General features: G+C 47.5%; 1 protein-coding gene across 2 annotated transcripts in view; it reads left to right on the forward strand.

Annotated features, from left to right (window-relative positions):
* The window catches only part of CUL1 (cullin 1), a 275,377-nt gene that overhangs the window by 36,581 nt on the left and 217,205 nt on the right, over nucleotides 1-21,591 (forward strand). For both annotated transcript variants that reach the window (XM_033930314.1, XM_033930315.1), the window contains 2 exons: nucleotides 20,870-20,915; nucleotides 21,016-21,165. In XM_033930314.1, coding sequence (XP_033786205.1) covers nucleotides 20,881-20,915; nucleotides 21,016-21,165 — 185 coding nt within the window. In that variant the 5' untranslated portion in view covers nucleotides 20,870-20,880. The remainder of the gene's footprint in view (nucleotides 1-20,869; nucleotides 20,916-21,015; nucleotides 21,166-21,591) is intronic.

Here is a 21,591-nt window from a genome sequence, read left to right on the forward strand (position 1 = left end):
CAACCTAGCATATAGAATCCTCCAGGGACTAACAGAAAGAAGATAATTATTGAAGGTATAAACCTAATCTTCCATTGCAATTACCTTTATAGTTACTTCCAGCTAGCTCCCTGTCTTGGTTCAGAAATGCTTTAAAAAGTTTTCTGAACCTGAGATAGTGGTCTCAAGATTGTAGTGTAAATGGTAATTGGTTCCAGTATTTTACTAATTGATATTGAATGGATAAGGCAATTTGCCTGGTAGACTTTATATTGTTTCATGCTGGGAATTTTAAGTGGGAAAGATTTCTGGTAGAATATCTGTTGGACGCACCCTGGAGTAGGGTGGCCAGCTCTATTAGGTAGTCGGGGGGGATTCACTGTCAGGATCTTAAGAGTGATACCTAATTTAAAATTGATTCTTGCGGTTATGGATAGCCAATATAGTTTCATATACTATAGTAGGGCTGTTGATTTCCATATTCCATATATGAGTCTTACTGCTGCATTTTGAACTAGTTGTAGACATGATAGAAGTGTTTAAAGAATTGGTATTATGTTACAGTAGTCTAGTCGAGATAGGATTAAGGATTGCACTAAAATTTGGAAAGCCTCTGTTTCAAAGTATTTTCTGATAGATCTTAGAACAATCTTATTGATTGTAGGTGGTTATCAATTTCTTCTACTAAGATTTGGGATTGTAGTTCTAATGGAAAGTCATAATGCCGCTTTATAGAGCAATGGTCAGACCACACTTGGAATACTGTGTACAACATTGGTCTCCCAACCTAAAGAAGGATATAAAACTGCTGGAGAGGGTGCAGAGACGAGCAACGAAACTAATAAGAGGTATGGAGAAATTGGAATACGAGGAACGACTCAAGAAACTGGGATTGTTCTCCCTTGAGAAGAGGAGGCTGCGAGGGGACATGATAGAGACGTTCAAAATACTGAAAGACATCGATAAAATAGAGCAGAAAAACAAATTATTTACATTGTCCAATGTGACACGGACAAGAGGACATGGTTTGAAGCTAAGGGGTGACAGGTCCAGGACAAATGTCAGGAAGTTCTGCTATACGCAGCGAGTGGTGGACGCATGGAATGCTCTTCCACAGGAGGTTATTAAGGAATCCACTGTGCTAGGATTCAAAGGCAAATTAGATGCACATCTCCTTATGAGAGGCATAGAGGGATATGGGTGATTAGAACAATCAGGTGTATACCTGACTGGGCCTCCGCGTGTGCGGATCGCCGGACTCGATGGACCATGGGTCTGATCCGGAGATGGCAATTCTTATGTTCTTATGTTCTTATGTTCTTTGTTGTCTACTTTAATCCTTGGAGTGTATCTTGGGCCACTTGAGGGTCCTAGCCAAAAGAAGTTGATTTTGTTCTTATTTAGTTTGAAGCGATGGGTTGTTGTCCATTTTTCTATAATGTGGATACATTTTTTGACAGTGGTGAGGGTGTTTGGCTAATGTAGCCTTTACAGGTAGCATGTTCTTATGTCGTCTGTATAGGTGAAATGTTTATTTGTATGAGATCTAGGTTGGTGCCCAAGAATTGCATTAAAAGATTGAAAACTGATGGAGGGAGGGGAGATCCTTGGGGGATTACGGTGGGAGGGTGCCAGCTGTCAGAAAGTTCACCATCCTTATGTACAGCATAGTGCTGAGTGGCCTTGGAACCAGTAGAGGACTGGGCTGCTAAATCTGAAATCACTGAAAATATTGGACATTTGATTGAAGTCTACTAGGTCAGATGCACTGCTTAGATCAAAATAGATTATGATTGCGCTATGACTTTAGGTTAATAGTTCTTTGCCATGTTGCTAGTGCTGTGACCACTGTCTCAGTATTGTGATTTTTCCTGAATTCTGATTGTGAAGGGTGGAAGACATTGAAGCATTGTAAGTAATATTCAAGTTGTTCTGTGACATATCCTTCCATCATTTTGATAAATAGGGGGATGGAAGCCTTTAGATTATTATTCCTATGGTGGTTGGGTTGGCTGCTTTGATCAGGTAAGGTGGGCAGTTGTCAAGGCTACAGTTTGCTTTGGCGTATTTTAGAAGAAGCTGTTTTGTTTTGAATTTAATCTCTCCAAAATCATTCCAAGATCCGTTTGCTGGTATTTTCATATGTGGTTTTGTTGCAGTGGGTCTAGCTAGTTACATAAGAACATAAAAATAGCATTATTGGGTCAGACCAATGGTCCATCAAGCCCAGTAGCCTGTTCTAATGGTGGCCAATCCAGGCCATTAGTACCTGGCAAAAACCCAAAGAGTAGCAACATTCCATGTTACCGATCCAGGGCAAGCAGTAGCTTCCCCATGTCTTTCTCAATAACAGACTTATAGACTTTTCCTCCAGGAAATTGTCCAAACCTTTCTTAAAACCAGCCATGCTATTATGTTCTTACCTCTATCTCTGGCAATGCGTTCCAGAGCTTAACTATTCTCTGAGTGAAAAAATTTCCTCCAATTAGTTTTAAATGTATTTAGCTGTAACTTCATTGAGTCCTTGTAATTTTTGATCGATCCACTTCTACCTGTTCTACTCCACTCAGAATTTTGTAGACTTCAATCATATCTCCCCTCAGATGTCTCTTTTCCATCCTGAAGAGCCCTAACCTTTTTAGTCTTTCCTCATACAAGATGAGTTACATCCCCCTTATCATCTTGGTTGCTCTTTGAACCTTTTCTAGTGCCGCTATATCTTTCATGAGACAAGGAGACCAGAATTGGAACACAATACTCCAGCTGGTCTTGTATAGATTGAATCTGTGTTTAAAAATAGTTAGCTAGTTGTGAGGCTGTTGGAATAAAAGAGTTGTCGTCATTTGTGGTCTTGTTTTTGTTGCTAATATTGAGAACAGTTTGTTGATTTTAAGATTATCTTCTGTGCTGATCTGTTTAGAGTAGTTCTCTTTCTTCTTTTGCGCCAGTAGTGATTTTTATTCTAGGACAGGAGTGCCCAAAAGGTCGATCATGATCGACCAGTAGATCGCAAAGGCAACGCGAGTCGATCACAGAGCCCATCCCGGGCTCCGCGATACTTGCATTGCCTTTGCATACTGCCCGTACCTGACACTTTAACAGGCCAGACTGCAGAAGCGCCAGGCACAGCAGCCTTCCCCCTGAAGTCAATTCTGACATCGGAGAAGAAGTTCTGGGCCAGCCAATCGCTGCCTGGCTGGCCCAGAACTTCCTCTCCGATGTCAGAATTGATGTCTGGGGGAAGGCTGCTGGCATGTTACAGCATTGGGGAACAGGGAGAACAGCAGCAGCGGCTTGGGGGCCTGTTCCCAGACGATGGCAGTGGTGGTGGCTTGGGGAGACAGAAAGACAGACAGGGAGACAGAAAGAAAGGGGGGACCGGGAAACAGAAAGAAAGGCAGAGAAAGAAAGAAAGAAAGGGGGCAGGGACAGAGAAAGAAAGGGGAGGGGGCAGGGAGAGAGGAAGAAAAAGTTTGGGGAGGGAATGGAGTGTGGCAGAGGGCAGGCAGGGAGAGAGGAAGAACAAGTTGGACAGTCAAGAAGAAAGTGCAACCAGAGACTCATGAAATCACCAGACAACAAAGGTAGAGAAAATTATTTTATTTTCAATTTAGTGATCAAAATGTGTTCGTTTTGAGAATTTATATCTGCTATCTATATTTTGCACTATGGCCCCCTTTTACTAAACTGCAGTAGCAGATTTTAGCGCAGAGTGTATGAGCGTCGAGAGCAGTGTGAGGCATTCAGCGCAGCTCCCTGCGCTAAAAAACGCTATCACGGTTTAGTAAAAAGGGAGGGGGTATATTTGTCTATTTTTGTATAGTTGTTATTATGGTGACGTTGCATATTTTAAAGTCATCTGCCTTGATCTCTTTTTTTAAAAAAACCGAATATAAATGATAATTAACATTTTCTCTGCGTACAGTGTGCTTTGTGGGCTTTTTTAAAATAATTTTATTGTTGGTAGATCATTTTGACTTGGTCATTTTAAAAGTAGCTCGCAAGCCAAAAAAATGTGGGCACCCCTTTTCTAGGATTTTTTTTGCCATCACTTAGTCTTGTTTTCTGGGGAGGGGTGTTTATGCCAGTTTGGAAGGTAAGAACATAAGAAACGCCTTCACCGGATCAGACCAAGGTCCATCTAGTCCGGCGATCCGCACACGCGGAGGCCCATTTAGGTGCTCCTTGTTGGAGACCCGGATTTCCCGTATCCCTCAATATGATTTGCAAGAAGGTGTGCATCCAACTTGCGTTTGAAACCCAGAACAGTATTCTCTGCCACCACCTCCTCTGGGAGAGCATTCCAAGCGCCCACCACTCTTTGTGTGAAACAGAACTTCCTGACATTTGTCCTGAACCTGCTGCCATTCAGTTTCAGGCTATGACCTCTTGTCCGTGTCACATCTGAAAATGTCAGTAATGCTGCTTCCTGGTCAATTTGGTCAAATCCTTTTAATATTTTAAAAGTCTCTATCAGATCCCCACGCAGTCTTCTCTTTTCGAGGGTGAACAGTCCCAGTTTTCCGAGGCGTTCCTTGTAGCTTAAATTCTCCATGCCTTTGACTAGTTTCGTGGCTCGCCTCTGCACCCTCTCCAACAGAATTTTATCCTTCATAAGGTATGGAGACCAGTGTTGGACACAGTATTCTAAGTGTGGTCTGACCATTGTTCTGTAAAGTGGCATTATAACATCTTCCGACCTACTCGTGATCCCTTTCTTAATCATACCTAACATCCTATTTGCTTTCTTTACTGCCGCCGCACATTAAGCTGACGGCTTTAGGGTTCTGTCTATCGGAACCCCCAAATCCCTTTCTTGTTCGCATTTGGCTAATGTCGCCCCTGACATCTTGTAATCATGTTCTTTGTTTTTCTTTCCTAGATGCATCACCTTGCATTTGTCTATGTTAAAATTCATCTGCCACTTTATCGCCCACATTTCCAGCTGATTTAGATCCTTTTGAAGATCCTCACAGTCCCTTTGAGAGCCAACCGCCCGACATAGTTTTGTATCATCTGCAAACTTGATTATATTGCATGATGTTTCCTCTTCCAGGTCATTTATAAAAATATTGAACAAGATGGGCCCAAGAACCGATCCCTGGGGCACGCCGCTGGTCACCTTTTCCCAGTCCGAGAATTTTCCATTTATGGTTACCCTCTGCGTTCTGTTCTCTAGCCAATTTCTGATCCATCTGTGCACTTCTCCTCCTATTCCATGACTTAGTAGTTTACTCATAAGCCTTGCGTGCGGAACCTTGTCAAAACGCTTTTTGGAAGTCCAAGTAAATTATGTCCACTGGATCTCCACTATCTATTTGCTTGTTCACCTTCTCAAAGAATTGAAGTAAATTTGTCAAACATGACCTCCCTTTCCTGAAGCCATGTTGACTAGCTCTCATTAGGTTGTGCTTTTCCAAGTGTTGTGCAATGCTATCTTTAATTAGTGCTTCGATTATCTTCCCAGGAACCGATGTGAGACTCACCGGTCTGTAGTTTCCTGGTTCACCTCTTGATCCTTTTTTGAAAATTGGGATGACATTTGCTATCCTCCGATCGTCTGGTATTTGCCCGGTCCTAATTGACATGTTAGCTATGGATTGTAATAGTTCCCCAATTTCTATCTTAAGTTCCTGTAATACTCTCGGGTGAATCCCGTCCGGTCCAGGGGATTTATCACTTTTTAGTTTGTCAATCTGAAAGTAAATCATGTCCAACTCCACATTTATTGTTGTTAGGCTCTCCTCTATGCCTCCGGTGAATACCCTCCCAGTGTCTGGCATTATTGTAGGGTCCTCATTTGTGAAGACAGAGGCAAAGAATGAATTTAACCTATCGGCAACCTGTTTGTCTTCTTTGATTGATCCTATCCTTCCTTGATCGTTGAGAGGGCCCACTGTTTCTCTTGCTGGTTTCTTTCCTTTTATATATCTAAAAAAGGGCTTAAAGTTTTTGTTTTCTTGCACTATCTTTTCTTCATAGACCTTTTTGGCTTCTCTTACCGCTTTATGACACTTTTTCTGGTCGATTTTGTGACAGTTCCAGGCCTCCGTCGTTTTTTCCCGCTTCCATTTTTTAAACGAGTTCCTCTTTTCCCTTACTGCAACCTTCACCTCTTTGGATAACCAAGCTGGTTCACCTTTGCTCTTTTTTCGCCTTCCTTTGGATATCTTCGGTATGTAAAGATTCTGTGCTTCAATGATGGTGTTTTTCAGTAGAGACCATGCTTGATCAACTGATTTGATTTCTGCTTTGCCCTTCTTGAGCCGTTTTCTAACCATGGTTCTCATGCTGTCGTAATTCCCTTTTTTGAAGTTAAAGGTTGTGGCTTTAGTCTTGATTGGTTTCCCCTTTCCGATGCCAATGGTAAAATTGATCATATTGTGATCACTTGTCCCCAGCGGGGCCGTAACCTCTACATCTGCTGTCCTTCCAGTAATGCCATTTATAACCAAGTCCAGGATTGCGTTTCCTCTTGTCGGTTCTCCCACCATTTGTTCAAGGAAGCAATCTCCTATCATCTCCAGGAATTTAGTCTCCCTGCCGCAGATTGACGTTCCCAGTTTCCAGTCTATCCCCGGATAGTTGAAGTCCCCCATGATCGTTACATTTCCTGATTTACATCCACTGTTAATTTCCTCCATCATTTCTTTGTCTGTTTCTTCAGTCTGTCCCGGTGGTCGATAATAGAGGCCAATTTATATATCTGCTTCTTTTTGTCCAGGAATCTTTATCCAGAGGGACTCTAGTTTACCATTAGCTTCCATCTCCCCTTCTCTAACAGACTCTATTTCCTCCTGGACGTACAGGGCAATGCCTCCCCCTTTTTGCCCAATCCTATCTCTTCTGTATAGTTTATATCCTTGCAATGCCGTGTCCCATTCGTTTTCTTCATTCCACCATGTTTCTGTTATTCCTATGATGTCCAGTTGTTTACTCCTTGCTAGTTCTTCCAGTTCGCCCATTTTGTTTCTTAAGCTTCTGGCATTTGTGTACATACATTTAAAATCTGTTCATGATAATTTCCTGGATTTAGTGGTTCTCGCATCCCTTTTTGTATCCATTTGATCTTTTTCGTTTTCATTGCCTCCTGTAGTTTCATCTTGTTCTTCCCCTATATCTGTGTGGTTGTTTGAAGTTTCCTCTTCATGATATCCTGGTGTCCGGTCCATCGACTGGTTGTCGACTGTCGGCTCTCCCCTGATCTTTAGTTTAAAGCCTTCTCAATGAACTTCTTCATGTTCTCAGCTAGGACTTTCGCTCCCTGTTTGGTGAGGTGTAGACCGTCCTTTCTAAAGTACCTGCTTCTTCCCCAGAATGTTGCCCAGTTTCGCACGAAGTCGAAACCCTCTTCTTCACACCATCGCCTTATCCAGGTGTTAACCTCTCTCAGATCATCCTGTCGCATTGCGTCCGCTCTCGGCACCGGGAGGATTTCCGAGAAAGCCACCTTCACATCTCTGACCTTCAATTTCCTTCCGAGTGAACGGAGCTGGTCCTTCATTACTTCCCTATCGTATTTCCGTCCGCTAATATCATTGGTTCCCACGTGGATAAGTACGGCGGTATCCTTTCCTCCTGCTCCGTCTATGATCCTGTCTAAACCATAGCTTATGTGGAAAGGCATTTTTGATATGACATCTAAATCCAAGTTTAGACATTTTGCAAACATGACCATTGTGAACATGACCATTTTCAAAAAAAGGAAAATGCCATTATTTTGTTTCAGAAATACCATTTCTCAGATGTGTTTGTACATAGTGTGTCTGTCTATTTCAGGTTTTCTCAGCCTGCTGTTCGCGTACCCTAGGGGGTACACGGACTGCCTGTTGGGGGTACGCGGAATGACTGCTTTCCACTTGCTGCCGCAACTCCGGGAAAGGAAGGCATATGCAGGCAGGCTTCGGTGTGGCAGGCAAGCAGGCTTCCGGGGAGGGAGTGGGACAAAGGCTTGTAAGGCAGTGAGGGGCACATAGGGTGGAAGAAAGGAGAGAGAGGCAGAGAAAGACCTGGAAGAAAGAAGAACAAATGCTGAAATTTTTTTTGGAGGGGGGGTGTTTGTAAGCAGAAGAAAGAAAGAGAGAGAGAAAGGGCCTGGACCAAAGGGGAAAGACAGGAGGCAGATGTGCAGACAGAGGGGGAGAGACCCTGAGGAAGAACAGAGAGATGTATGATCATAATAGAAGAGGGAGAGAGAGGGAGACCTGGAAAAAAGGTGGTAGGTACAAAGGGGAACTGACACTAGATCTGAGGAGGGTGTAAGCGGAGGGAAAAGAGAGAGAGAACTGGACCCAAAGGGGATGGGGCTGGATTGTGAGGAAATGTTGGATGCACAGTCAGAAGGATGTGCAACCAGAGACTCATGAAATCGCCAGCCAACAAAGGTAGGAAAAATGATTTTATTTTCAATTTAGTGATCAAAATGTGTCAGTTTTGAGAATTTATATCTGCACTATATTTGTCTTTTTTTCTATAGTTGTTACTGAAGTGACATTGCATATTTTAAAGTCATCTGCCTTGACCTCTTTGAACCCCCCCTGAATATAACTGATGATTAACTATTTTCTCTGCGTACAGTGTGCTTTGTTTTGGGTTTTTTTTTTTTTTTTAATTTGTGGTTACCATTATAGATTATATTGTGTGTATATGAAAAATGGATGGAAAAAATTGCATTTTCCCTAGCAACAGCAGCAGATGAATCCAGAGACCAATGGGATAGCTCACATCTACCAGCAGGCGGAGATAGAGAAACTGATTAACAGGTGGTCCTATTGGCTGGCACTCCTCCTGTCTCATCAGTAATCTCTATCTCCCAGCAGGAAAAGGTCGCTATTCAACTAGCTCCTGAATTCTGGCTGTGGCTGGAACTTTATTTTCTCCTGTTGAGGTTTCTCTTCAGCGAGACTGCCATTCTGTTTCTCCTGTTGAGGTTTCTCTTCAGTGAGCTGGCAGTGCTATTTCTCCTGTTGAGATTTTCTCTTCAGTGAGACAGGGGTGTCCGGCTGAACGGTGCTGGCTTTAGAGGTTACACTTGGGCCCCCCCTTGTCCCTGCCTCACCCTCCCTCCATTGCTAGAGGGTCTGACTGGGTCTCAATTTTTTTTCTTCTTTCCCTTCTCTGTAAAAAAAAAAAAAAAGAGACCACAGTTGCTACATTATGCCATGCTTTTGCTGCAAACTGGCTTCAACCGGCCCTAACAACAAGCTGTGAGTATGTCTGGCTTTTACAGTTGTTTGAACTTCAGGTTCTGTTTGGGAGTCTTAGTACTGTGGGTTCGGTCATCGTACATTTAAGGCATGGATATTTTATTGTGGCTAAGTTTTATGACTAGAAATCCTTGGAGGGAGCCGGGACTTCCCGCCCTTTACATGCACGCGCTTGGTTTCCTTGTTGGTTACAGCGCGGCAGTAGCGGTGCGATTTCTTGCTCGCACTTGTTCTCATTGTTGGGTTTCAGTGCAGCAGTAGTCCTGTTTATTCTGAGGCTCTCTTTCATCGGTGTTTGTCACGGCCATGTGCAGCTGATTGTGCAGGTGCCAGTTTATAGCAGCATGAGATGGGACATGTTTTTTCCGGCGCTGTGGGCCGTTCTTCTGGTTATTCCCTGAGTCTGATTTTATTTCTATGCAAGCCGCGGCAGGGTAAATTTTGCGGGGCTTGAATCCGACTATGTTTCTAGGAGCGTTGATGCAGCGGCCACATGTCAGAATCAGGCGTGTGCTTGGGTCTCCGGCGATGGCAGGAGAGCTGCGGCGTTCCGGTAGTTTATTTCCAGCTGACTTTGCTCAGGGTATGCCGAGGCTTCTCTCCTTTCCGGTTCAGACAAGTTACATAGAAACATAGAAATAGACGGCAGATAAGGGCCCACGGCCCATCTAGTCTGCCCACCTTAATGTCCCTCCCCTACCTTTGCCCTGTGATTACCGTATTTTCAAGCATATAACGCGCGCGTTATACGCGTTTTTACCTACCGCGCATACCCCTCGCGCGTTATATGCGTGAGCGCGGTATACAAAAGTTTTAAAACATAGTTCCCACCCCGCCCGACGCCCGATTCACCCCCCCAGCAGGACCGCTCGCACCCCCACCCCGAACGACCGCTCGTATGCGCTCCCACCCGCACCCGCATCCACGATCGGAGCAAGAGGGAGCCCAAGCCCTCTTGCCCGGCCGACTCCCCGACGTCCGATACATCCCCCCCCCCCCGGCAGGACCACTCGCACCCCCACCCCGAAGGACCGCCGACTTCCCGACAATATCGGGCCAGAAGGGAGCCCAAACCCTCCTGGCCAGACCGCTCGCACCCCCACCCCGAACGACCGCTCGCACGCGCTCCCACCCGCACCCGCATCCACGATCGGAGCAAGAGGGAGCCCAAGCCCTCTTGCCCGGCCGACTCCCCGACGTCCGATACATCCCCCCCCCCGGCAGGACCACTCGCACCCCCACCCCGAAGGACCGCCGACTTCCCGACAATATCGGGCCAGAAGGGAGCCCAAACCCTCCTGGCCACGGCGACCCCCTAACCCCACCCCGCACTACATTACGGGCAGGAGGGATCCCAGGCCCTCCTGCCCTCGACGCAAACCCCCCTCCCTCCAACGACCGCCCCCCCCCAAGAACCTCCGACCGCCCCCCCAGCCGACCCGCGACCCCCCTGGCGACCCCCACGACCCCCCACCCCCCTTCCCCGTACCTTTGGTAGTTGGGCCAGAAGGGAGCCCAAACCCTCCTGGCCACGGCGACCCCCTAACCCCACCCCGCACTACATTACGGGCAGGAGGGATCCCAGGCCCTCCTGCCCTCGACGCAAACCCCCTCCCCCCCAACGACCGCCCCCCCCAAGAACCTCCGACCGCCCCCCAGCCGACCCGCGATCCCCCTGGCGACCCCCACGACCCCCCCACCCCCCTTCCCCGTACCTTTGGTAGTTGGCCGGACAGACGGGAGCCAAACCCGCCTGTCCGGCAGGCAGCCAACGAAGGAATGAGGCCGGATTGGCCCATCCATCCTAAAGCTCCGCCTACTGGTGGGGCCTAAGGCGCGTGGGCCAATCAGAATAGGCCCTGGAGTCTTAGGTCCCACCTGGGGGCGCGGCCTGAGGCACATGGGCCCAAACCGACCATGTGCCTCAGGCCGCGCCCCCAGGTGGGACCTAAGGCTCCAGGGCCTATTCTGATTGGCCCACGCGCCTTAGGCCCCACCAGTAGGCGGAGCTTTAGGATGGATGGGCCAATCCGGCCTCATTCCTTCGTTGGCTGCCTGCCGGACAGGCGGGTTTGGCTCCCGTCTGTCCTGCCAACTACCAAAGGTACGGGGGAGGGGGGTGGGGGGGTCGTGGGGGTCGCCAGGGGGGTCGCGGGTCGGCTGGGGGGGCGGTCGGAGGTTCTGGGGGGGGCGGTCGTTGGGGGGGAGGGGGGTTTGCGTCGAGGGCAGGAGGGCCTGGGATCCCTCCTGCCCGTAATGTAGTGCGGGGTGGGGTTAGGTGGTCGCCGTGGCCAGGAGGGTTTGGGCTCCCTTCTGGCCCAACTACCAAAGGTACGGGGAAGGGGGGTGGGGGGGTCGTGGGGGTCGCCAGGGGGGTCGCGGGTCGGCTGGGGGGCGGTCGGAGGTTCTTGGGGGGGGGCGGTCGTTGGGGGGAGGGGGGTTTGCGTCGAGGGCAGGAGAGCCTGGGATCCCTCCTGCCCGTAATGTAGTGCGGGGTGGGGTTAGGGGGTCGCCGTGGCCAGGAGGATTTGGGCTCCCTCCTGGCCCGATATTGTTGGGGAGTCGGCGGTCCTTCGGGGGGGAGGGATGTATCGGACGTCGGGGGGGGCATCAGGCTTTCAGGATGGGGACAGACCTTCAAGGGGGGACAGTGCACGGAAGTCAGGGGGGGGTGAACGGAGAGTCGGGACAGCGCACGGAAAGTCAGGGCGGGCGAAAGGAGCGTCGGGCAGCATGCGCGGTATACCCGTGAGCGCGGTATACCAAAGTTTTTGTACATATCATCGTGATTTCTGCGCGCTATACCCGTGTGCGCGTTATTTGCGTGAAAATACGGTAGATCCCATGTGCCGATCCCATTTGGCCTTAAAATCAGGCACGCTGCTGGCCTCAATCACCTGTAGTGGAAGACTATTCCAGCGATCAACCACTCTTTCAGTGAAAAAGAATTTCCTGGTTTCACCTCGTAGTTTCCCGCCCCTGATTTTCAACGGATGCCCTCTTGTTGTCGTGGGACCCTTGAAAAAGAAGATATCTTTCTCCGCCTCGATGCGGCCCGTAAGATACTTGAACGTCTCGATCATGTCCCCCCTCTCTCTGCGCTCCTCGAGCGAGTATAGCTGTAATTTGTCAAGCCGTTTTTCGTATGGTAGATCCTTGAGTCCCGAGACCATCCGGGTGGCCATTCTTTGCACCGACTCCAGTCTCAGCACATCCTTGCGATAATGCGGCCTCCAGAATTGCACACAGTATTCCAGGTGGGGCCTCACCATGGATCTATACAATGGCATAATGACTTCCGCCTTACGACTGACGAAACTCCTTCGTATGCAGCCCATGATTTGTCTTGCCTTGGACGAAGCCTGCTCTACTTGATTGGCAGACTTCATGTCCTCACTGACGATTACCCCCAAGTCTCGTTCTGCTACCGTTTTTGCTAGGATCTCGCCATTAAGGGTATAAGACTTGCATGGATTCTGGCTGCCCAGGTGCATAACTTTGCATTTTTTGGCATTGAAGTTGAGTTGCCATGTCCTAGACCATCGCTCCAGTAGGAGTAGGTCGTGCATCATGTTGTCGGGCACTGAATCTTCGTCTGTTGTGCATTTGCCCACTACATTACTCAGTTTGGCGTCATCGGCGAATAATGTTATTTTACCTCGAAGCCCTTCTGCTTCTGGATCTGTATACTAGCCCTCTATCTATTCCCTTCTATCCCCTTTTCCTAGACGGCAGATAAGGGCCCACGGCCCATCTAGTCTGCCCACCTTAATGTCCCTCCCCTACCTTTGCCCTGTGAATAGATCCCATGGCCGATCCCATTTGGCCTTAAAATCAGGCACGCTGCTGGCCTCAATCACCTGTAGTGGAAGACTATTCCAGCGATCAACCACTCTTTCAGTGAAAAAGAATTTCCTGGTGTCACCTCGTAGTTTCCCGCCCCTGATTTTCAACGGATGCCCTCTTGTTGTCGTGGGACCCTTGAAAAAGAAGATATCTTTCTCCGCCTCGATGCGGCCCGTAAGATACTTGAACGTCTCGATCATGTCCCCCCTCTCTCTGCGCTCCTCGAGCGAGTATAGCTGTAATTTGTCAAGCCGTTTTTCGTATGGTAGATCCTTGAGTCCCGAGACCATCCGGGTGGCCATTCTTTGCACCGACTCCAGTCTCAGCACATCCTTGCGATAATGCGGCCTCCAGAATTGCACACAGTATTCCAGGTGGGGCCTCACCATGGATCTATACAATGGCATAATGACTTCCGCCTTACGACTGACGAAACCCCTTCGTATGCAGCCCATGATTTGTCTTGCCTTGGACGAAGCCTGCTCTACTTGATTGGCAGACTTCATGTCCTCACTGACGATTACCCCCAAGTCTCGTTCTGCTACCGTTTTTGCTAGGATCTCGCCATTAAGGGTATAAGACTTGCATGGATTCTGGCTGCCCAGGTGCATAACTTTGCATTTTTTGGCATTGAAGTTGAGTTGCCATGTCCTAGACCATCACTCCAGTAGGAGTAGGTCGTGCATCATGTTGTCGGGCACTGAATCTTCGTCTGTTGTGCATTTGCCCACTACATTACTCAGTTTGGCGTCATCGGCGAATAATGTTATTTTACCTCGAAGCCCTTCTGCTTCTGGATCTGTATACTAGCCCTCTATCTATTCCCTTCTATCCCCTTTTCCTAGACGGCAGATAAGGGCCCACGGCCCATCTAGTCTGCCCACCTTAATGTCCCTCCCCTACCTTTGCCCTGTGAATAGATCCCATGGCCGATCCCATTTGGCCTTAAAATCAGGCACGCTGCTGGCCTCAATCACCTGTAGTGGAAGACTATTCCAGCGATCAACCACTCTTTCAGTGAAAAAGAATTTCCTGGTGTCACCTCGTAGTTTCCCGCCCCTGATTTTCAACGGATGCCCTCTTGTTGTCGTGGGACCCTTGAAAAAGAAGATATCTTCCTCCGCCTCGATGCAGCCCGTAAGATACTTGAACGTCTCGATCATGTCCCCCCTCTCTCTGCGCTCCTCGAGCGAGTATAGCTGTAATTTGTCAAGCCGTTTTTCGTGTGGTAGATCCTTGAGTCCTGAGACCATCCGGGTGGCCATTCTTTGCACCGACTCCAGTCTCAGCACATCCTTGCGATAATGCGGCCTCCAGAATTGCACACAGTATTCCAGGTGGGGCCTCACCATGGATCTATACAATGGCATAATGACTTCCGCCTTACGACTGACGAAACCCCTTCGTATGAAGCCCATGATTTGTCTTGCCTTGGACGAAGCCTGCTCCACTTGATTGGCAGACTTCATGTCCTCACTGACGATTACCCCCAAGTCTCGTTCTGCTACCGTTTTTGCTAGGATCTCGCCATTAAGGGTATAAGACTTGCATGGATTCTGGCTGCCCAGGTGCATAACTTTGCATTTTTTGGCATTGAAGTTGAGTTGCCATGTCCTAGACCATCGCTCCAGTAGGAGTAGGTAGTGCATCATGTTGTCGGGCACTGAATCTTCGTCTGTTGTGCATTTGCCCACTACATTACTCAGTTTGGCGTCATCGGCGAATAATGTTATTTTACCTCGAAGCCCTTCTGCCAAGTCTCTTATAAAGATGTTGAATAGGATTGGGCCCAAGACTGAGCCCTGTGGTACTCCACTAATCACCTCCGTCATTTCGGAGGGGGTGCAGTTCACCACCACCCTTTGGAGCCTACCTCCAAGCCAGCTCCCAACCCATTTCGTCAATGTGTTACCTAATCCTATAGAACTCATCTTGCTCAGTAACCTGCGGTGTGGTACACTATCGAATGCTTTGCTAAAGTCCAGGTACACGATGTCCAGGGACTCCCCAATATCCAGCTTCCCCGTTACCCAGTCAAAGAAGCTGATCAGGTTGGATTGGCAGGATCTCCCCTTAGTAAATCCATGTTGTCGGGGATCCCGTAGATTCTCCTCATCCAGGATCTTATCTAATTGGTGTTTGATTAGAGTTTCCATTAGTTTGCTCACTATCGATGTTAGACTCACTGGTCTGTAGTTTGCTGTCTCCATCTTTGAGCCTTTCTTGTGGAGTGGAATGACGTTAGCCGTCCTCCAGTCCAACGGGACGCTGCCTGTACTAAGGGAGAGGTTGAAGAGCGCGGACAGTGGCTCCGCCAAGACATCACTCAGCTCCCTAAGCACCCTGGGGTGCAGGTTGTCCGGCCCCATTGCTTTGTTAACCTTGAGCTTTGACAGCTCACCGTAGACATTGCTGGGCGTAAACTCAAAGTTACTAAACGGGTCAACTGAGCCAACCCTTGTCTGTAGCTGAGGGTCGAGCCCTGGCGCTTCTCGGGTGAAGACTGAGCAGAAGTTGTATGTGTTTCACCAGCTTTGGGACAAGCTTGGGCATCTTTATATGTCTATGTCTGTGTTCCTGCTGTACTCCCTTGAAGGAAGCTGTTGTTTAATCGGACTCTGGGGTTAGCACTCAAGGGGTTTACCAGAGAGACTCTGACCTGTGTTAGGTCACCCAGTCTCGGTTTTGTCTCCGGACTGGGGCGACATACGGCAACTCACGGCACGGTGAGATCAGCAGTAAGATAGTGCCCTGTATTTCACACAGGTATCTCATTGTCTCTCTTGGGGGTCCCTGCAGATTGAGCCTTTGTCTGTTGGTAACTGTCCTTATTTGGGCCTCTGTGCTGAGCTGCATGTGTCTAGTAGTGGCACAGGATATATATGCCTAAAGGTAGTACAAACAGTTTCCAAGTTTGGGCTGTCTCTGTGCGCATCTTCCTGTGGCCAGGACTCTCTTTCTCTATTTCTGAGGGGGACTGGACTTCAGATTTCCATGCTTATCACGCTGGTTTCTCCTGTCACCATTTTCTCATGGCACATGCTAGACGGGCCCCCCCGAACAGACAGGAAGGGCTGTACAGCTCCTTTTAACCAGGAGCCAGTCACCTATTCTATCAAACCCACGGAGGATCACGCGCTATGTGGCTGTTAGCTTCATCCCTGAAGCTCTCATTAGCGATGTGAGCTTTGTCTGCTACCTGTAAGGATGCTGTTGTTTTCCACAGGGCGGTAGATGCAACACCTTGATTGAGTCTAGTACGTATTCACTTTAAAGGACATACGTATTTCGCTCATGTTGCATGGGGTTAGTACTGTTTTCATGGTTCCAGTATATTCCTCTTTACATTGTGAAACTTGATTTTTCCTAGGAGACTCTTCTTGCAGATCCTACAGTCTCATCCTGCCATTCCCTAACCTTCTGCACTTCATTCTGAGGGGATCTTGACTTCTTCCAATGACTCTTCAGGCTTTCTCATGAGGGAGAAGATGCTATAATGTCAGGTCAGGGGGCTGTGAAGATTTTTCAGGATGCTTGCATCTTTGCATCCTCCTCAGGTTTCCAGTTCGTTCTTGGAGTCTCTATGTTTTGTATTTCCCTTTTCAGTGTTACTGGTCCTCAGGACAGTTCTTGTAGTCCTTCAGGAACCAAGGGACGTTGTTCCACTTACTGCAAGGTGCCCGAGACAGGGCCATTGGGCAGGCTGGATCCCATTCTGCTGAATTAGTTTCTCGGGGGTTACACATTTCTGCAGACAACCTGGGAGTATATTTACATTTTCTCTATGGACTCCGAATCGGCACTTGGTTTGCCTGCCTCTCTTGGAGTTGCGCTTTCGGTTTTGGCACATGCCATTTCGCCTACCCAAGGCTTCATGAACGTTTTAGGTGATGTGGGCGGTGGTACCGTTTTGGCGCTACCAGGCGATTCATCTAATTTCTTCTTGACTGCCTGCTTGATTCGGACGACTTCCAGTCGGGCCATTTGACTGACACGAAAAGGTTGATATCTTTTCCTCAGTTCTTTACACGTGCATCTTTGAATTTGCACAGCGCTCTTTTCTCCTGTACTATTTATAGGTATATCTGGGTGATGTTTTTATTCATATAGGAGAGACATGTGTTTCTTTCCGGAGACTTGGGCGTGGGGTCTCGGTCTCAGATTGGTATTCTTCTTCGCTTACCATGACCAAGAGTATGGGATTCTGTACAGTTTCGGGGATCCATATTGCTGACTCCACTGGGGACTTCGGCTTGCTTTCCCCTTCTTACGCTACAGCAGTCACTTTTGTTCCGGTGGTTCCCGGTATCTCAGGGCACCAATTATTTGGTATGCTCCTCCTGCATCACTCTGTATGATTTGGTGGCTCAGCGCGATTTCTCTTTTCAAGGCATGCCTCGGTCTTTGCTGGACTATCTCATGACCACCGACCATCCCGGGCTGTCGGGTTGAGGGGCTCCGTGGCTTCCATCCTCAGCTCCTGGAGTCTGGTCTTCAGAGGCGATTCAGTACTTGTTCATTCTTCTGCTCTTGAGCAGGGTCAGGCTACCTTTCTGGAGCTTCAGATCATTCTTCTGGATTGCCGCTAAGGGTCCTTTTGGTCAGTATTAGGATGGGGGTATTTCTCTACTGCTTGGGCAGTAGGTGTTGTACTCATTGGCAGGTGAAGTTGTTCTGCTTCAATGGGTGGACTCTCATCTTCGTCTTCTGTTGGCAGATCTTTTTATGGATCAGGATAAGAGTTTGGGTAGACTTTCTCTCCGCGGAATCTGAGCATGGCCCATTTCTTGTATGTGACAGTGTACAGCGCTGTGTACGCTCTGGAAAGTGTGCATGTTAGTAATAGTGTAATCTTCTGCATCCTGGATATTGAGATTTGTGGCTCAGCGTTCTAGCTCTTTTTATGGACGTGAGATTTGTTTGACCTAGACCTCATGGCCTCGTCTCTCAATTCTAAGCTTCCTAGTTTCTTCGGCGGGCCCAGGGAGTGGGAGTTAGAGGGGGTAGCTGCATGGCTCCTTTCTCGCTTCTGCCTTCTCTTTTTCAGTGTTTTCCGCTGGCTGATGATGGCTTGGATTTGCCACCTCGAGCTCGCTTTCCGGGCACAGTATTTGTAGAATCTCTGGATTGGCGGCGCCATCCTTACTTTGTGGATTTGATGAGTCTTTCGACAGCCGGACTAAGAAGTTTCCTGGTATCTCCGGCTTTGCTCGCCTAGGGTCCGTTCAACATGGATATTTGTACTACTTTAGTATTACGACCTAGTTTTTTTGAAAAATCTTGGCTGACGTGTAAGGGTTATGCGAAGCAGGTTGTTTCTTCTCTTATCCAGGTGCTACGGACGTCTTCTCCTGTGGCTTCTGCTTCCTTTTGGAGGTTTTTCCTTTCTTGGGTGCTTCTTAACGTTTGAACCACTCCAGAGTTCCTTTTTGGCACAGGTGTATTGCCGAGGGCTTAGCGTTCAATTCCCTTCAGCTTCTAGTGCCATTCTTGGCTTGTTACAAGGGCTAGGTATATTGCTCTTCGCTTACTTCTCAGCTTCATGTAGTTCAGGTCCTAAACAGAGTGCGGTATATTCATGCGCCTCTTAGAAAGCACGGTTTGGAGTACAATCTTCACGTACTTCTTCTCAGTTTACCGAAGGCTTCATTTCATCCTTGTCTTTTGGGACTCTAAAGGGCTGTACCGTTGAACATGGGGTTTCTTGTGGCCATGCTTCAGCTCTGCAGTTTTCTATGTTGCAGGCCTTGTTCAACAGGGATTCCTATTTCTGATTTCCGAAATATGGGGTATCAGTTCGGATGGTACCATTATTTCTTTCTAGGGGGGTGTCATCCTTTCTTTTATGTCATGCTCGCTTTTCCTTCCTTCTTCCTGGGAGGAGAAATTGGGAGCAGTGCTTTTATTCACTGCATTTTTTGATATGTACGTAGCGTTCTCTGTGAGCTTGGTTTCTAACGACTTTTAGTTGTTTATATCTCCTTTTTGTATTCTTCAAGGGACGCCTCAAACGTTTGGCGTCGTCCGAAGCCTCCATCGCTCAATGGGTCCAGGAGGACATTCTTTATGCTTGCTTGCTGGCAGGGAAGCGGTTGGCGAAAGAATTTCATGACCATTCCGCTGGAGCGATGGCTACTTCTTGGGCTCGGCCCAGAGGTTTTTTCCTTGGAGGAGATTTGTCTTGCGGCTAATTGGTCTTCCGAGAGTGCTTTCTCTCCGCATTTCTGCTTGGATGTGGGGGCGCATGCGGTAGGGGCGTTTTGTGCTTCGGTTGTTGCGGAGGCGGCGTTTGCTTCCCACCCAGATTGAGGATTGCTTTGCTACATCCCATTGGTCTCTGGATTCATCTGCTGCTGTTGCTAGGGAAGGAAAAATTATGTTCTTACCTGTTAATTTTCTTTCCCTTAGACGCAGCAGATGAATCCAGAGCCCCACCCTTTATGGATATTGTCTCTCGGTTTTTTCTTTTGCAACTTTCGCAGTTTGTTATTATGGCAGGTTGTTTTCTGTATTATTGCATTTTGAGATGTGTTATGGGAAAGAAGTTTTTTACATGCTATGCCTATTGCTGGTTACATGTGCTTGGGCAAGGAGCTATACTGATGAGACAGGAGGAGTGCCAGCCAATAGGACCACCTGTTAATCAGTTTCTCTATCTCCGCCTGCTGGTAGATGTGAGCTATCCCATTGGTCTCTGGATTCATCTGCTGCGTCTAAGGGAAAGAAAATTAACAGGTAAGAACATAATTTTTCCATAATTAGTATTATTATTATGGGGGTGGAGTCAGGGGCGGAGTTTGGCCAGGGTACTTACTTAGTATTTGTTAGGCTTAGGGGTATTTGTTTGGCTTGAAAAGGTCTATTTGAACCATTTTTAAAAAACAAAAAGTCCAAAAGAAAGTTGCACAAAACAAGCCATGGAAATGTAGGAGGGGTCAGCATTTCTAGTTGACAGACATCCCTGCAGAGCAATGGAGCTCCCTTGGGGGGGGGGGGGGGGCGCTGCAGTGAACTTCACATAAAAAAGACCAGGTACACCTCTCACCATAACCCCCTTATTGTGTATGGTGAGCCCCCCAAAACTTACCGGACCCAACTGCATACTACACCAAAAGCCCTTATGCCTGCAGGTGTCACCTAATATGTAGGTACAGTGGAATTTGGGTGGGTTTCCATATTGCACCATGGTAGTAGATAGAGTGGGATATGGGCCTGAATTCCCATAGCTATAGCTCATTACATCGCCCACTAGCTTCTCCAGGAACCTGCTTGCTGCCACAACATCTGAAGCTATCATATTGACTAGTATGTACTGTTTCATTCATATCTTTGGAGGGTGGGAGGGCATCGATGACTACTGGGGAGAGTGTGGACATCATGCCTTCATCCCTTCAGTAGTCATTTGGTTAATTTGGGCACCTTTTTGGCACTTGTTAGTTGTTAAAACAGGTCTAGCCCCAAACACTCAAATTGTGTCCTGGACGTTTTCTAAAATGTTTTATTATTGCAGAAAAATGTCCAAATCATAAGCTCACTCTAGTGACACCCAGACCATGCCTCCAAAATGCCCCCTTCAGATTTAGATGCACTGCATACAACTACCATAGAAATCTGTTTAGAAAATAAGTTTTGAACAGCAAATTGGAAGGGTTTGGTGAGAGAAACATCATTTTGCCCTTTTATACCAACTTTTTAAAAAATGAGCCCCATAGTGTTGTAGGTATTTGTGGGTGCCAATAATATATGTAGTTTTTGTCCGAGGTATTGCATGTGGTATAGCAGCTGTTTTTAAATGATCAGACACATAAAGATTCATTTCTGTTTTTTTCTGTTTGCAGGTTATCTGGCAATGAGCTGGTCCTCCTTTTATAAGATCTCCCCTCTGTAAGTGACTGAATGAATTTGGAATGTTGCTGAGTTTGTACATCTCATGGAGGAATAACTAGACTGCAACTAAAACTTTCTGCACTGGCAAACCTTACAGGAAATATAAAATGTCATCAAATAGGAGTCAGAATCCACATGGACTTAAACAGATTGGCCTTGACCAGATCTGGGATGATTTGCGAGCTGGGATTCAACAGGTTTACACCAGACAAAGCATGGCAAAGTCCAGATATATGGAACTCTACACGTATCCTACTGCTTTTTTTTTAATCATTTACCAGATGGTTTTGTCAGTGAGAAGTGGAATATCAGGAGTGAGAACCAGCAATGCAAATTAGCTTTATGTAAATTATTAATGAGGTTTTGAATTATGCTAATATCTTTGAGCAATGATTCTGCCTTCTTCTTTAGATAGATATTTTTCTCTGAGGACATGCAGGACATAGTTTTCTCACAGCTGGGGTGATGATGTCCAGTGGAGCCCTGGCGTGGACACCAGTGTTTCAAACTCTTCAAGAAGCCTTTAATAGGGCCGCACCATGAATGTTCAAGTGCCTTCCTGCCTGCTTGAGTCACATGGTACCTGTAGTTTCACTTAGAACATAAAAGTTGCCATACTGGGACAGACTGAAGGTGCATCATGCTCAGTATCCTGTTTCCAACAGTGACCAAC

This window comes from Geotrypetes seraphini, chromosome 2, assembly GCF_902459505.1.
Source record: "Geotrypetes seraphini chromosome 2, aGeoSer1.1, whole genome shotgun sequence".
Lineage (NCBI taxonomy): Eukaryota > Metazoa > Chordata > Amphibia > Gymnophiona > Dermophiidae > Geotrypetes > Geotrypetes seraphini.